The sequence below is a fragment of the Cyrtonyx montezumae genome, unplaced genomic scaffold (genome assembly GCF_038088225.1).
Source record: "Cyrtonyx montezumae isolate F1298 unplaced genomic scaffold, pur_monq_1.0 scaffold_17, whole genome shotgun sequence".
In the NCBI taxonomy this organism is placed as follows: Eukaryota; Metazoa; Chordata; class Aves; order Galliformes; family Odontophoridae; genus Cyrtonyx; species Cyrtonyx montezumae.
The window spans coordinates 26,238,920-26,255,315 of NW_027071903.1; the positions used below are offsets into that span (position 1 = coordinate 26,238,920).

Consider the following 16,396-nt stretch of genomic DNA (forward strand, 5'->3'; position numbering starts at 1 on the left):
ACTTTCTGGAGCCACACAATTATTGTAGAGTTCCACTGCTGCTTAGATTTGCAAAGCTTTCTGTATGTCCTCTGTTCTTCCTTTGCACAAAGAGTGAACAGATGATAGCAGCATGCCTTCCAGAAGTCACCTGTGCACAAGTACAGAACACAAACCCTACCAAGAATGCCTGAAATGTAAGAATTCAGTGTGATAAACTGTTCAGCAAGAACACAAAGCCACAGAATAAACTAAAAAAAAAACTGTTTTATTGTGACATTTATGACATTGAACCCTTGCTGATATGAATGACTATGGGTACTCTTGACACGTTACATAATGTCATGGCATAGGATGGCACTGATTGTCATCTGACTTTTGAGAATGTTTAATGGTCCCTACTGACCTCAGTGCATTTTGGCAAGTCACAGAAACTTTATCATCAGGTTTGTGTATACAGTTAACAAGTAGTTGGTCTTATAAGCACCATTACAAACCCTCACATTAAGGGTATTATTAATCTAGTTTACAAATGCTTCATTGATAAAAATAGCATGATTACAGTATACACACACTTAATTTACATGTAATGTATTATAGGCATAACTGAGATAAACTACTGAGCTAACTTTGGTTGATTGAAGTATTTAGACTGAATAATGGCAATTTTGGCTTCTAAGTTGTGTAAATATTACAGTGCATTTATAAATCTAGGTTGAAAATTTACTAGCACCAAATGGATATCATAAATGGCTGACCTAGTTAAGTTGTAGTTGGAGAAGCAAAGTTTAAGAATTACAAAAATAGAGCTGTCCATCAGTTGAAAGCACATTCTTGTACCTCTGCTGAAATGATGACGTGTCTCAGCATCAGTGGCCAACTTCCAAAGGCAAAAGTCCCAGTTTTCAAGATTCAACATATCAAGGTAGCTCAGCTACAGTTAAAAGCCTGAGAAAGTGGTTGTTTTGAGCTAGGGTATTCATCCTGTACCTTGTTTATGTAATAATATAATAGTGCTCGTTCATACAAATGTACTCATGTAAGATTGTACCTATGATATGGAGAATCTGATTGGGAGGAATATTCAGTCCTACCTATCTATCTTTGGTTTAATTATTGGTCTTTGGTTGATGAATTAATGAAGCAATATCTGAATTTTCATTTTCAGGTTATCTCCCAGCTCACCACTGAGGTAGTCTTTGTCATGTTTCTCTTCAAGCTGGTTAAGTTCCTTCTTTTTATAGAGTGGAATACTACTGATTTGTAATGAATAGTTTCCAGGCACTGGCTTCTTCTTTGTGAAATGAAGGTAACTTATTCCGTCCTTCTTATTGATTCTAAAGAAACCATCTTCATTTCCGGAGTCAATTAAATATCGGTTATGGTTTGTCAGTGTTGTGAGGGCAGGAAGCAGTTTCAGGATGCGATCTTTGTTACTGAGATCGGAGATGTTGATAGAGAAGACTGCTGCTTTCTCGATATCCCAGCTGGCAAGACTGACTGGAGGCTCTTGCTCATCCTGCAAAGAACAAACGATGTTAGCTGTCTTTGTCAGAGAACGTTTCACAGCCATCTATACGTGTATTTCTTATCCAGCTCATCCATTATTAACAGAATAGCTTTTAAAAGGAGATTCGGTAAAGTCATCTGTCTAAACCTCTCCTGGAGGCTTAGTGGTTGTCAGAATGAAGTGCAGTCTTTGCCACCACCCCGGCATGAGAAATAGGGTTTCTCCATGTGAGTCCTGCTGCCTGACAACTCCTGTCTGTGCTCAGCATCTGCAGCCACTGCCCTACACCCCGCAAAGGCCTGTTCTGCCTCTCTGTCAGGGGGATCACAAGCTAATGGGAATGAAGTGCAGAAGACAGCACGGTCTATGGAGAGACATGTTGTTTAGGTCAGAGTTCTCTACTTTGTGATATTTGTTCTGTTTGGACACGGAGCTGGGGGGAGCTGCTGGAGCCACAGCACTACCCCTCACCTCCAAGTGACAGTTACTGTGCTTCCCAAGTTGTGAATGTGTGAGTCACGCTGCTGGAGCAGACTGAAAACACCTCTGATAGTACATCTGCTAAATGTTATCATTTTGAAAGGAAGTACACAGCACCTCTGAGACAAATGGCCTTACCCAGCACCAACTGCAGAGAACTCTGAAACACGTTGAAGAAGCAGTTTACAACCCCACTCTGCCCAAAATCAAGTGTTTGCTCTTCTGGACAAAAGCATTCTCTTGCTTTCCTGTGTTAGCAGAGAGCCACACATTGAGCACAGAATGAAAACAGCTAACTTGCCCCCGAATCTCCTGTATTCATGCATGGAAAAGCAAGCTCTTTCACATGTACACGTGAGCAGAGAACACACATGGCAGCTCGGGGTAGTGACATGCCACGAACTGCTGCTTTCTCTGTCCAGAACAGCTCAGTACACTTCACCCATAACATCGCTGTCACCACAGAATGGATGAAGAAGTGAGAAGTTGAATGACTGTGGACTTGGAGACATTTCCCCTGCAAACTGTTTGCATTTAACTGGTGGGAGAAAGATTTAAGTGTAGTGACTTGTGCAGGGCATTGGACTGAATGACTCAACCAGCATTCTGACCTTGTATTCCAAGACAAAATAAGCCTCAGGTAACACAATGGATTTTGCTCAAGAGAGACTATTGTGAGATAGCACTTCTACCACAACTGCTGCACTCATGCTGGGAGCGGAGAGACTACTGGACAACATGTGGCAAGCTCAGTGGAAGAACAAACAGAATTACAACCACCTCAGTCACATTGTGTCCCAGTGTTGTGACCAATTCAGAACAAACTCCAGCAGGTGGGGTTTCGTAAAGGATTTACTTTTCAAGTTATGCTATTTCTCAAAACATTTGCCAAGAACTAAAATATCTTCCTCCAGGATGAATGAAAAAGGATGCCTTCTTCTTCACATAAAGACAAAACTTGTCACTGAGCAAAGTTTTCATCTAAATATGGGTGCTTAAATCACTTGTTAATATTTGGTTAAGATAAAAGAAACCAGTGACAACAGCTGGGAGGGAGTGGAGTTGGGCGAGCACTGCAATAGGTTTTATGTACTCACTGGCACAGTTATCCCACTGAGAGGCAAATGGAAACCTGCCTCTGTCCCTAGCAACTTCCAGGTGATGACAGACGAAGCTCAGCCTCCCTAATTGTGCTGGGGCCAGCAGTGAGCACAACATGTGACCACACCGACAGCTTCACCCCCAGGCTGGCAGCCTGAGTGACTGTGAGGGTGTGGATGAACCCCAAGAAGAGATGCAGCATTGGGATGCTCTGGACTCCTTCGAAGTCCAGTGTTCTCATCCAGAGCTCTTTGTTTGCTTTGGGGAGGGCTCCAGCCCAGACACAACATGGCTCTGCCTGGAGGGGTCACCATCCATCCTGCCCAATGCATACTGCCTTTCCAGCCACAAGGTCACACACGTTTTACACACCCGTCATCCTCTAACATCAAGAGCTCATTCTGCAGGTGAGAGCACTGCCCTCAGGACAGCTGGGTGGGTGTTTAGTTGAGTGTTTGATGCAACATAGGCAGTAGGTATGGAAGGGCTGCAGGGGACAACCTTTGCCTGACAGTGACAGAACAGTTTCAGGAAGCCCTGTCCCAGACACCTGATGTCCAAAATCAGCCCTCTGATCTGCTTTGGGGGTATACACTTTCCCATGAGATTGCTTCTTGACATTCATCAATCTAAGACTGGCTTTCACCAGGTAACACCAAACCCTTTGCCCCCACAGGGTCAATTACCTCTGCTTCATTTGCAGTTTCATTAGTACTTCTGCGCTTCCTTCCTCTCTTGGGGTACCCATTGATTTTACATTCATAGCAAGCTTCTGGAGAGAGAGAGTTGTCATCTACTTCTCCGCTGAGTGAAAGCTCTTGTCCTTGACCTTTGCCTAGCCCAACTCCAGAAACACAATGTCTAAGGAAGGAAGAAATCCAAAATTAATTCCAGCGAGACAGATATCTCATCAAAAGCTAAATTTGGGGACTGTGAGTACAAACAATAAAACAATTTGTGTAGCACTCATTTCCCAGGAAATTTTCTGTTCCAATTTATTAGGCAAAATTCTCACTGAATCACAGGGCAGCTACCTCTTTCATTTCAAGAATCTGTTTCCATGGGGCTTTGTCTAAAAGAGACCTGCCAGTATGTAAGGGTTTGAAAAACACCAGTTTAGGTTCTGAGAAGTTGTTAGTTATTTCTGTCATCCAACCTGAAACACATTAAGAGAGACCAATTTTCAGGAAATGATAAAAAATCTGAGAATTGGGGTCTTTCATAATGCAGTCAAAGTGAGCATCCCAAAGCTTTTAGTCACTTGTAAGACTTAAAGCACAATCTGTCTGCTTTCCAGTTGAGTGCTTGCTCCAACATGATGCACTGCCCGAACACTCCCACTGGGGCAAGTGAAAATTGGTTTCCTTGATAAAGCAGACATTTATTCAAAAAGTAATTCATTTGGAACACATGAAACATACAAGAAAGTAAAAGCATACGAAGTTATAATTCCAACCACCACTTGTATAGTATCATTTGTCTTTGGAGCTGGCAAGGCTTGTTTTGTTTTGCTTTTAGAAGGGATGCACCACAGATCACAGTGAGAGGCGTGAGCTCAGATAGCATGGCTGGCTGCTGGGATGTGCAGGAGAGGTGAAAGCACTTAAAAGGCATTATGGAATCTGGTAGTTGTGACCAAATTTCCTTAAACAGCAAAACCATGTAGCTCTCTTCTCTCCAATAGATCTCCCCTCCCTTATCTCCAAAAGAAGCAGGTGAATCCAACTCCTGAACACCTCCACAATCCTGTCCGTGTCTCATTGGTGATAACACCCTGGTTCTGCTGCTCCACACTACAGAGAAGGGAGCGAGTTACGTTGCCTTTATGTCTGTTAGTTTAAAATGAGAATCCCTTACCCTTGTCCTATTCTGAAGTAACCAGGTGGACATCCACAGACATAGCCACCTTCAGTATTTGAACAACCATAACTGCATGGGGCTTGTGCAGAACCGCATTCATTGATATCTTGGCAACCTCCACTAAACTGTTCATACTGAAATCCGGTAGGGCACATACATTTATAGCTTCCCAAAGTATTGTGGCAAGATGCTCCTCCACAAATATGCGCACTTAGACATTCATTTTCATCTGGAAAGGAAGAAGAACACACCATGTTAATTTCTGCTCTCAGGTCGGTCCAACCTACCCCTTCAGAAAGACGTGCTGCCGTATCAGATGCACACTGTGCCATACAACCAAGCAACATCTGGACCACTCTGCTGAAGATGTCTCATGCCATGTCAGCTTGTGCTCTGAAGAGCTGAGAAGTAGAGGAGGGAGCATCTCTTATTCCAGAAAAAAAACCTGAGGATAAAACCTTACAGAGCTGAGAATCTGGTCTAGTAATCCCATGTTCATAATTCTATTCAAGATTAAAGGAAAAAGAGGGAATTAAGTTCTGACACCTTTTTCAGGCACTTGCACGATCCCTGCATGAATAAACACATAAAGCCCAGAGCAGCATCTCTAGCCTACACATCCAGGAGAGACAGAGAATAAGTGCTATTGAGAGCATTGCGGTCTTTCCCCCAAACAATGTGACTGTTCTTTGTTTAGAAGCAGTGCTTTTACTTTTTGCAATGTGATATATGGCACAGTGCTCCACAGAACTGTCTGGGCAAGGAGACACAGTCACACGGCACAAGTCATGGGAGGAACCAAAGCATTCTTCAGTGATTATCTAAATATGTGTTACAGCAACATCAGAAGTCCCTGAACACTTCATCAAATAAACTAAAAAAGGCACAAAATGTTTGCAGAGCTGGAATTGCCAAGTAGTATGAAGGAGCTGGTACAGAAAAGCCTATTGCGTGGATTCTTCCCCTGTGGCATGCCCAGGAGATCTAGAAAAGTGTCATAAGCACTTAATTACAGACATTAAAACTGAACATGTGAGAACCCTAAAGAGTTAAACTTGGGGCTGAATTCCATCTAACAAAGCCCATGCGAGCTTTGCCATTCACTTAGACTGATGTTTCAATATTCAACATACCTAACACAGCTGAATTTGTGGCAATTAGGTCAACACCACAAATGAACATCTGAACCACAGAAACTTGCTGCACTGTGAGGCAGAGAGAGTGTGGATACCACCAAGGTTAGTTCCCATATTTTGGGTAATTGGTGAGAAAAAAAAAAAAAAAGGCACAGAAGCCTCGGGCTCTATGGAAGTGGGGCATCAGGTGCCAGCTTTGTGCTCCAATACACACAGCTCTGCCATGCTCAGCCTCAGCAGGAAGGAGAGATGCCATGAGCACAGGATGAAAACAGGTCTTACGCCATGCAGTTTTGGGTTTCTGCCTGGACTGCCAGAAGGTGAAAGTGCTAGTCAGGATTTTCCCCAGTTGTGGCACTCAAGTCTAATTTTTCCTAGTGAAGTCTCTAGTGATAAGTATTTGTTGCTGACAGGTTGAAGCCTTTCTTTCAGTGGGGTCTGAGAATTCTGAAACTGATAGCTCTGCTTGAAACATGAACAGTAGTCAATGGTCACAAAAGATTTTAGGCAAGGAAGAAATATGCATGTTCATTTTCCAGTGTATTTAGTTCTTAACATAAAAAAGAGCACGAGCTTTTGTTGCTTATAACCAAAGTTAAGCTGTAAGCACTTGTTACTCAAGTCCATCCCAAAGCTGCAAGACAGTGTCTTTAGACGGACTGCAGCAGCTTTAGTCAGCTATGAGAAATGATCAACTCTGTAAAGAGCTTACACACAGCAAGCTTCCTGCTGGCATTGTAAAAATGCTAGACGCACGGAGCGAGGAGGATTTTAGTAGAGTTTAAAATGCTTTACTCCTGAAGTTTAATTTTACAACGTAACAACCCAAACTTTTGGTTATGAGTCTGTCAGGTTCAACAAACAAACTCTCAGATTGGAATTGTCTCTGAGCAGACTGCTGCATGGCTGAGAAGACTTCCTTTGTTTCCATCACAAGATACATGTGAGTAATGCACTTTCCCTCAAAATCATCCCAGCTTCTAGCACTCTCAAAGCTTAACTTGTTTGTGCTTACCTCATCAAACCAGGACACGAGCTACTGGCCATTTCAAACCACCTGCCTTTCACAGGACAGCTCACTTGCAGTGTAACTCCACCAAACGTAGTAAATAATGATCAGAAAAAAATATATGGCAAACTGACCCACTGCCCTCCACTTGTTGCTGCTAACAAGTTACATGCATTCCCATAGATAAATTTTCAAAAGTGACTTGCCAACACATTGGTTCCACTGGTAATGCTGGAGATATCCTTGTGGGCAGCTACACCTGTATCCTCCGATTATGTTCTGGCAGCCATGCTGACACCGATGGTTTCCATCACATTCATCAACATCTAAAAAAGTGAGACACACTCTGAATTCTGGGAGAGAAGTTCAAGTTATGCTGTATTTGAAAACTCTGTTAAAAGCTATCATCCATACGTATAGGGGTATTCCAGAATCTTCCAAAACCCTAACCAGCAACGGGAGCCACTTCAGGTCTTTCAGGTGTGGAGTTCTGGCTCTGTATAAAGTAACTTAGGGCAGAATACCACGAAAAGCTCAAATGCACCCACAGATTCCATAGCCACTGTATTGTGCTGTGGAGCAGAGAGCAGAAAGGCAAAAAAAAAAGCTTTCCAAAGCAAAGAATTCCCTGCTTTTACTTAAGCATTGAAGCCAGCAATCCCAAGATATCTTTTTTCAAAGCAAACCAAGCCCTGTCCTGGGAAAAGGCTTCAGGGACCCAGAGAGATAAAGTCATCAGCCCGCGAACTCTCAGCAGGTCACCTTGCAGATGCAAGGCTTCCTGTCCTCGGCGAGTCCCTCAGAAATCCAGGCAGGATTTGACAGAAGTTCACTGAACTTGTGATTCTTAAACTAAAACATTGCAGTCTAAATTCAAGTATCCTCAGAAGATATCAGCTCTCTAGAATCCTGCAAGTTATACTTCCCTGTTGATAAACTTCCAAATCCCACCCTCCCTTCTATCTGAACATACTTACTCCATAGGATTTGGTTCTTACTCTGCACGTCCCTCCTTGGGTAACAGCAGGATGAGAAAAGATGTAGAAAAGCAAGATGAGATGAGATGGAATGAAATGCACTGTGTTGCACCTACCTTCACAGCTAAGCCCAGTCTGGTCGAGTGAGAAGCCACGCTGACATTCACACACAAAACTTCCTGGAGTATTCTGGCAAATACCTTTTGCTCCACATAAATTAATTTCAGTAGCACATTCATTATTATCTGAAGGAATAAAGTCTGAGAGTTACTTTTTATTCTTCATTGTAAAGATGATGATTTAGTGATGCTGACAATGAAAGATTTGTGACAAGCAGTAAAGAAAAGTTAGCAACATAGCTGTCCTACTGCCCACTCCATTTTTCACTTTTTACTACAGAAGAAGAGCTGACATTTTTAATTTGAAAGAACTAAGAACAGCTATGGGAAGGGAGATGCTCCCTTTTTTCACCAAGAACGTGTGGTTTGATATTCCAATCTTCAGACAGACACATCTTCACACCAATAATAGAGGATCATCAGAAGAAAGATCCAACTTGCAGAGTAGAATGTATGCTTTGCTGGAAGTAATTTCATTTGACATTTCCACAGACCTAAGGTGCTTCTGTTTAAAGGACAATTGCAGGAAAACATAGGCTCCATATGTTTTTTTAAAGGACTTTAGACATGACCTCTAATGTGGGTCCTGAAAATGGACTACAGGATCAGAAATGAATTTATTTTTGGCTCAGTAAATAAGAAAAAGTTGGGCAAGAGTTATAACTTGCTTCTGTTTGTCTCTTTCAAGTGCAAAATTCAAAGATGTAAAGTAGGAAAACAAGGGATGGTAGGATGGAGGACCTCCAAGGGACTGGGATCAGAATCTGGACTGTTTCGATTTGGTTTCCTAGGCAGCCAATTTCACTTCCTTGCTAGTTTGCTTCTGGAATAAGAAACAGTAAGAAATCCCAAATCTGTATCTAGATTCTCACATCACTTACCAATGCAGGCTGTATGGTGCTGAGTGAATCCAGGAGGACATTTACAAGTAAAACCCCCAATAGTGTTGACACAAAGGAACTGGCAGTTGTGCTGCTTTGTTGCACATTCATCAAGATCTAAAAAACAAACAAACATTTTTCATTTGTTTCCTAGGGAGGATCTGGCAGTTCAGCTGGACTGAGAAGTGACTGCAAATAAATAATATATCAAATAAAGGTATCTGAATATACACCTCATTTTCCACACTGACATCCATTTCCTTGAACACGGAGCCTGTCAAGTTATGAATGGGACTTCAGAGCTACCCTACTTAGTGTCTGTGCTAAGGTGAGATTACAGACAACACTCCCACCTGTCTGTAAGATGCTGTTATACTACAATGCCTACCCAAGCTCTATCAATTAATGGCAAACCTCTGTCTTCATGAGAAGCAGTGGCAGATTGCAAAATGGTACTGTACTGAAGAATGCTGTAACTCCAAAAGTAATATTTAAGCACTAATTACAAAGAGTAATGTCATTTTCCATGCCAAATTTAGAATTGCTGCTCAAGTTCATGTGGTTTCAGTCAGAGCTTTGGTAACAAGATTCAGAAATAAGTGAAAATATAAAGAACATTTCAAAATCTTTCCTACAGCGTTGTCCCTTATTCAGCATAATGCAGGTGGGTTAAAACTATTGATGCTGGACAACACACTGAAAACACTGTTAATCTTTGAGCTGGAGACCATTAGGGTTGTTAGTAACTAGCATTCATAAAGGTTTACATTATTTAAATGTTCTTGGATTACTATTTGCCTGTGAAACATCAAGTCTCTGCAATAAATTGCTTGTTTATTTCTTACCTTTGCAGCTTCTCCCATCTTCTTGAAGGATGTACCCCTTCGGACATGAACACTGGAAGCTCCCCTCTGTGTTTTTGCAGATGAAATTGCAAGGTTTTGGGGACTCGTTACATTCATTCAGATCTAAAATAAAGAAAACCAGATACCTCTGTGGTAACAAACAAGATTTGTGATGTGTTTTAAAATGCTGAAAACCTCTTCATGAAGGACATTTTGCTCCTCATTTTTCAAGGTTTTTGTAAAGCCATCTCTTAGTAATAAGCTTTATATACATACAGCATAATAAACTTTATATTCATAGAACATAATGAAAAACCTACCTATGCAAAGAGTGCCAGTTATATCTGTAGTATAGCCAAGGTTGCAGTGACAGCGGTAAGATCCCCTTTCATTGATGCATTCCCCATTACGGCAGACATCATGGATAACCTTGCACTCATCAATATCTGCAGGTAAATGAAGGTTAGTTCACAAGAGGACATGATAAAGAGCTAATTTTATAAAGTTTCAGTAGGTTCTTGTGATCTGACAGTAGAAAGCCCCACATAAAGTAAAAAACACTGCACAGATTAGGGAGAAATATTAAGTGTAAAAATACGGAATGGAGCATTAATCTAACTTTCTAATTAATCTAACTGATTGTATATTAGCCTCCACAACATTGCTTTCCTCTCAGGTACACAAGTAGCTCTTGATTTGTACCCACAGTGCAGTCAGATGTGAGAATGCAAGAGTGTGTGTCAGTCAGCCAGAGTGCCAAATAAATACCTGACAAGCAGGGAGGGACGCCTTCTCATCAAAGGCCTTTGGCTGTGTACCTTCCTCCCAAGTGACTGTTCTGTCCACATGAAAACTCTCTGATATCCAAAATATTTGAATTATCTAAGATGTTGTTTACTAGGTAAGTTAGTACCTGCTCCATTGGACATGTATCCCCGACCATGAGGACAAAGCTTCTTAAAGGCCACAGTGCCTGGGAAGGGGCAGACCTCGCAGTTTGGCCCCCAGCCCCGGCCACCATCACAGCAGCATTCAGACTTGGTGACAGAGTTCCTGTTGCTTGATCCAATTTGACACATACTTTGTAAGACTTCAGTGAAGCAGTAGCCTTCCCTGTTGTCTGGAAGACAAATTATACATTACAGAGAATCCTAATGGTGATGACCTCCAGAGGGTCATGAGATATTAGGAATTCAGTCAGAAATATAAAAGAAAGGGCATACTTCACCCTGGGACTGTGCAACTGAGAGTGAAAGACTACCAGCAGTAATAAAGAGAGCACGACGTCTAAGGGAAACAAAGAAGACAGGAAATTTAGCAAAAGGTAGAAAAGAAGTTATATTCTGCTTAAAAAAAAAGATACATTTCTACTTGATTCCAGACAAGAAAAAATGGCTGAAAATCAGGCCCAGAGAAAAGGCAGAGCAATTCCAGGCTGACTGACACCACCCCACTGTCAGCTTGCACATGTAGCCAACCCAACATGACTGATCAAAGCAGGCATACAGTTAGCATAGGAAGAGTGAAATTGCAGGAGGACACCTACTTAAAAAGGCCCCTTCTTGAAGAGGATGTTTACTCACTGTTATATTTTGAAGTTTAAGCTTCTGAGTACTTCTGCAGAATGAGATAACTCACTAAGTTGTAAAGCAGCCTCAAACAAGGGTTAAATCTGACTGCCAAAATTAACCAGCTAGCATGACTCCCGGAAAACAGAACTCCCGTTTCCAAAGTGATTATTCATTAGGGTGTTACTGTTGTACTTACCAAGGCATTCGTTCTGAGTGTCACTGACTGTGAATCCCTCATTGCATTCACATCTGTAACTTCCCACTGTGTTTACACACCGACCATTCTCACAGAGCCCAGGCTTGGTCTGACATTCATTCTCATCTGGTTTTTTGTAAACGATATGGGAAAAATCAAGTCCATTACTGTATGAAAGCAGGCTAAAGAAATTTGTATGGAGTTTTTAAGCTGAACATTCTATCTTGTTAAATTTGCATAAATACTATTTACTTTTGTTACTAAAATTCTATTGAGTTTTCTGAGGAAAAGTGGCTGTCCAGCTCACTCTATAAATGTTGTTTCTGAGTTTTCTCTGCAACATACTCCTCACTGGTTTTCAAATTGTTCACAGCTATAGCTGCACTTCTTAATGTTGTCCAGAGTTTTACAATAATTCAGATCTACCCTCATTGTTAACAGAGATCAACAAGCTCACAACAGTGAGCCTGATTCACCGTGACCAGCTCAGCAACAGCAGTGCAAGCCGGCTGTAAAGACAGCCACATCCAGATTTTCTCCTTACTGCCCAGATTTGTGAACACCTGTACAGCAAAACAGTGTGTGTATAGCACTGGTGAATCTGGTATGCAGGTAGGTGCATAATTTTTCTTAATGATTTGTTAAATCCAAAATTTTCAGCTCTACTGAGCGATTGTGCATTTCAAAAGCTTCAACACTTTGGTGTCACTTACCTATACAGCCTTCTCCATCTGGTCTGCGCTGGTAACCTGGTCCACAGATGCACATATAGGTGCCTATTAGGTTTTTGCACTCCATTTGTTTTGAGTCACAGTCATGAATGCCTTCTTCACACTCGTTCTGATCTAAAACACAAAATTTAGACTGTTATATGGAGAGATGCTCTTGGAAATTCATAATAATAAATTCAGACTTTGGAATTTTAATCCAATTAAATCTGGTACTGTTATCGTGCTAAACTTTCTACAAGATATAACAGCCTAGAGCAAATTCATTTCTCCAAAGTGCCATCTTTATCAGGGTGAGAGAACTCCGTATCATCTGATCTGATCTCACTTACACGAGATGTCTAGATTTACAGGCAGGATAGGACTAACACAATCAAAAGTGTAATGCAAACCATACAATTTCATCCCAAATTCTTTCTGACTCCATTATTTCCTGGGATTGAAACTCAGTCCCGTTACTGCAGTGAGTCAGAGCCCCACCCCTGCAGGAGCTTGAAATCATTATCTCACAACTGTGAGCGTCTGCTAGGAGTTTTACCTCTGCACATTCTCCGGTCTTCTCGCAGAACGTACCCTGCAGGGCACTTGCACTCATAGGATCCAAAAGTGTTCACACAGCGGAAAGCGCAGAGCAGAGGGTTCTGAATGCACTCGTTGACATCTGGATTCAGAGCAGCAAAGACCATATGAAGTGAAACGCGCTTTTGCAAAATGCAGCAGACTTCAACACGCAGGTTTTAGTTACGACCAGTACCACAGATCTGTTTAACATGGGCTAAATGTTCATTGTTGAGGACTCACGTTTCTACTTGTTATGGATTTCTATATAGGAGAAGGCATCAGACATGCTGGGATGTTTGCACAGCTACCTGAAGTCTCAATATCTCTAATGGCAAAAGCCCAACTGAAATAATTTCCAGATCCCTGTTGCCAAAATACTGTAAGTTAAAACTGTACCTTTTTCACATCTAGGCTCAATTTTTATTACTAGTTATTTTTCAATTCTAGATTCTCTAATTCAGCTTCTTCATAACTGAATTCCCTAAAACATTGTTCTTACCATGAAGTGCATTTACATACACTCTGGGCTACTTGAATAATTACTGCCATAAAATGATGTTTATGCTCTCTACTAACTCCTCTGCAATTTGAGCTTTCGACCAAATTCCACAGGGAAGTAAATGAAGCTCTAACTATATATAAAACTAATGTGAGTTGATGCAAAAGTAGAAGCATTCTTTTGTATGGGTTTACAAACTAGATTGTGACAGATAATTGACGAACAGCTGCGTCAGGTCAGATAAGAGTGTCAGAATGTCCTAGGACATTCTCCTCTCTCTGGCTATAACTTAAGGGGAAAAGTATTTAAAGAAATGCACCATGTAGGCAGAGATCCTTCCCCTGATACAGCCTCTCAGTTTAAGGATTTCCACAGCCAAAAGCCACATCGAAGCTATCAAGCTTAATTTCCACTGATGGATTCCCACACAAATTTGTGCAAACTCCTTCTGGATCAATTTATACTTGTGGCCTCACTAATGCTCTGCAGCAAAGAGTTTCACTACTTAAGTAAGCACTATGCATATAAAAATATTTGCTTTGGTTTGTCTAACATGTTCCCTCTAGTTCTGGTACCCTTACCACTTATGGCTTTATAAATTTAAATCATATATCTCCTCAACCACATTTACCACACTGAAAGAATCTAGTCTAATTAATTTTCTGTGTGCTCCTTCTGTAACTCTGATCTTTTTTACTCCTCCCTTCTTTGTGCACTTTCACTTTTTAACTTCTGAAATAAGAGACTGAAGCATGAAAAATATTTAGCGTAGGGGTACCACAGTAATTTTATACTACCGTGCTAACAGTGTCTGTTTGTTCCGTTTCTTTCTTAACATACCCAAGTAGTCCATTTTCTACTTTCACCTTTGCTTAGCATTTCAGAAATCCTCCACAGTCTTTTTAAGCTGCTTTACTCCCCTCGATTGTTTTCTGAAATGAAGAAACTGTTTCAGCATGCAACTGCAATGGCTGTCCCTAACACGTGGGAGTCTCACCTTCACAGGTCATCATTGGTCCAGGCTCAAACCCATCAACACAGGTACATTCAAAACCTCCCACCACATTCCTGCAAGTTCCATTTCCACATGGATTTCCAACAGCACATTCATCAGTATCTGCAAGCAAATAAATCAAGGCAAGACTACACAGTTATTCTCATCTAAAAGGTACAAAAAGTAACAACTTGTAAGCAACAACAACAACAAAACAAATAAAAAACAAGAACTCGCTTAAGTTACCGAATTACAGTCACTTGAGACCACCGGAGATTTTCATGGCCAAGCTCTCAGCCAAAGAAGAGTGACCTAGAACAGGTTGCTCAATCCTGTCTAGTCATGTTTTGATCACTGGCACGGATGGAGACTGCATGTTAGAATAATATATTTCCATTATGCCCTTCATGACATACTTAGCAAGTCAGGATTTTCTTTAAAAAGGAAAACGAAGCAGCTATACCTACCTACACACTGAGTTTCTTGTAGGATGTAACCATATGGACATTCACAGCGGAAAGATCCATCTGTGTTAATGCACTGGCCAAATTTACAGTTATCCGGATCAAGGCACTCATCCACATCTGAACAAGAAATAGAAACAACACATTAAGTGCAATTTATTCCATGTGGTTTTAGACTCCTCTCAAAGAGCAAGTGTTCTTCTAGTGAGAAGCATTCCTGATGTCACATTAAAAATGTAATTATTTGAATTTTGATATATTAGAATGTGGGCACAATATTTGGCTTACAGGTCAGCTTTCAGACCTCAAAAAAAGAAACTGATTCTAAATGTCATATAAAGCCACAAGGAGAGGGGCAGATAAGAAAAATAGCAGCCATTTAGTGCTTCTTAATTAAAACTTTCGCCTGTGAGGCTGAAGGGATATTTGTCTTGGGTCAGAGCAGAATGTACTGAAAGGATCTGGCAAACTGCAGTTTGCACTTTTGGAGCCTGCAAACAGGTTACACACATTGTACAAGGAAAGGTGGGAACACTGTGATCCATGCTCTGGATCCTACACAAGTTTCCTAGCAAGTCTGAGGAGTGTAAGTTAAAAATGCCAATTAATTTCTGACGTATAAGATATTCAGATTTGTTTTTAAAATTGCTTTAAATAATTGAAAAAAAAAGCATAGAAGATTTCAAAAGTTATGTCTTTTGGAAATAGCAATTCTCAACTGAGTTGGACAATGGTCTATGGATATAAAATGGCATACTGATGCAACAATTGCTTTGGCAGTTGAGTAGTTCATGCACTTACCAAGTCTTGCATCACCGGGTCCAACAAGAATGCCAATTCCAAATGGACAAATTTGTCTGAATGCCTCTGTTAAAAAAAAAAAAAGTTCAAAGCATATGTACAATTCCGTTGTGGTGATGGTCATTATCCATGAGCTTCCCAATCAGATTGCAATTCATCCTTTTCATTGTCAGATCCAGAAATATAGTACGTAAAGTATGGAATTTACTTTGGTCTTACAGCCATGTACTAACTGTACTGCTCATCTGATATCCTTTGTGTGCATACGCAGAACCTTGTGAATGATTAGCATCATATAACTTGCTTCAAGGATCAAACAAATGCAATATGTCCATCTTAAAAGTATAAGTACCAGTGACCACATTCTTTTCTATGGTAAAGCAAAGGATTCTTAGGTTTTCTGAAGAAAATACAATCTCATCTGTAGTCACGAATTAGTAGTAATAACTTTACTACAGGTAGGATGAGAGTATGATTTTGGGGTTCAGCTTACACTCAAGTTACCACTCTGTTTCCAAATCCACAAAATGCTGTGAAGTGTATTACACTTTTCCAACTGATTGTTTCAGATGCTTCAAGGGCAACTGAATGACACACAGGCAATAAGCCTAGAAGGAATATTGCAGCTGGAACATCTGATTTCTCTTTTCTCCCCTAGTTTTTGTGCAGATTGTCTGCAAAACAT

General features: G+C 40.9%; 1 protein-coding gene across 1 annotated transcript in view; it reads right to left on the reverse strand.

The window, feature by feature from the left end:
• Window positions 1-226: 226 nt before the first annotated feature.
• FBN1 (fibrillin 1) overlaps window positions 227-16,396 on the reverse strand; it is a 151,414-nt gene continuing 135,244 nt past the window's right edge. Inside the window, exons 51-65 of the mRNA XM_065733896.1 lie at window positions 15,712-15,777; window positions 14,914-15,030; window positions 14,450-14,569; window positions 12,931-13,053; window positions 12,378-12,509; window positions 11,665-11,790; window positions 10,811-11,017; window positions 10,218-10,343; window positions 9,898-10,020; window positions 9,053-9,169; window positions 8,169-8,297; window positions 7,282-7,401; window positions 4,928-5,159; window positions 3,757-3,931; window positions 227-1,498 (exon numbers count right to left, since the gene is read on the reverse strand). Of these exons, the coding sequence (XP_065589968.1) occupies window positions 1,115-1,498; window positions 3,757-3,931; window positions 4,928-5,159; window positions 7,282-7,401; window positions 8,169-8,297; window positions 9,053-9,169; window positions 9,898-10,020; window positions 10,218-10,343; window positions 10,811-11,017; window positions 11,665-11,790; window positions 12,378-12,509; window positions 12,931-13,053; window positions 14,450-14,569; window positions 14,914-15,030; window positions 15,712-15,777 (2,297 nt within the window). The 3' untranslated portion in view covers window positions 227-1,114. The remainder of the gene's footprint in view (window positions 1,499-3,756; window positions 3,932-4,927; window positions 5,160-7,281; window positions 7,402-8,168; window positions 8,298-9,052; window positions 9,170-9,897; window positions 10,021-10,217; window positions 10,344-10,810; window positions 11,018-11,664; window positions 11,791-12,377; window positions 12,510-12,930; window positions 13,054-14,449; window positions 14,570-14,913; window positions 15,031-15,711; window positions 15,778-16,396) is intronic.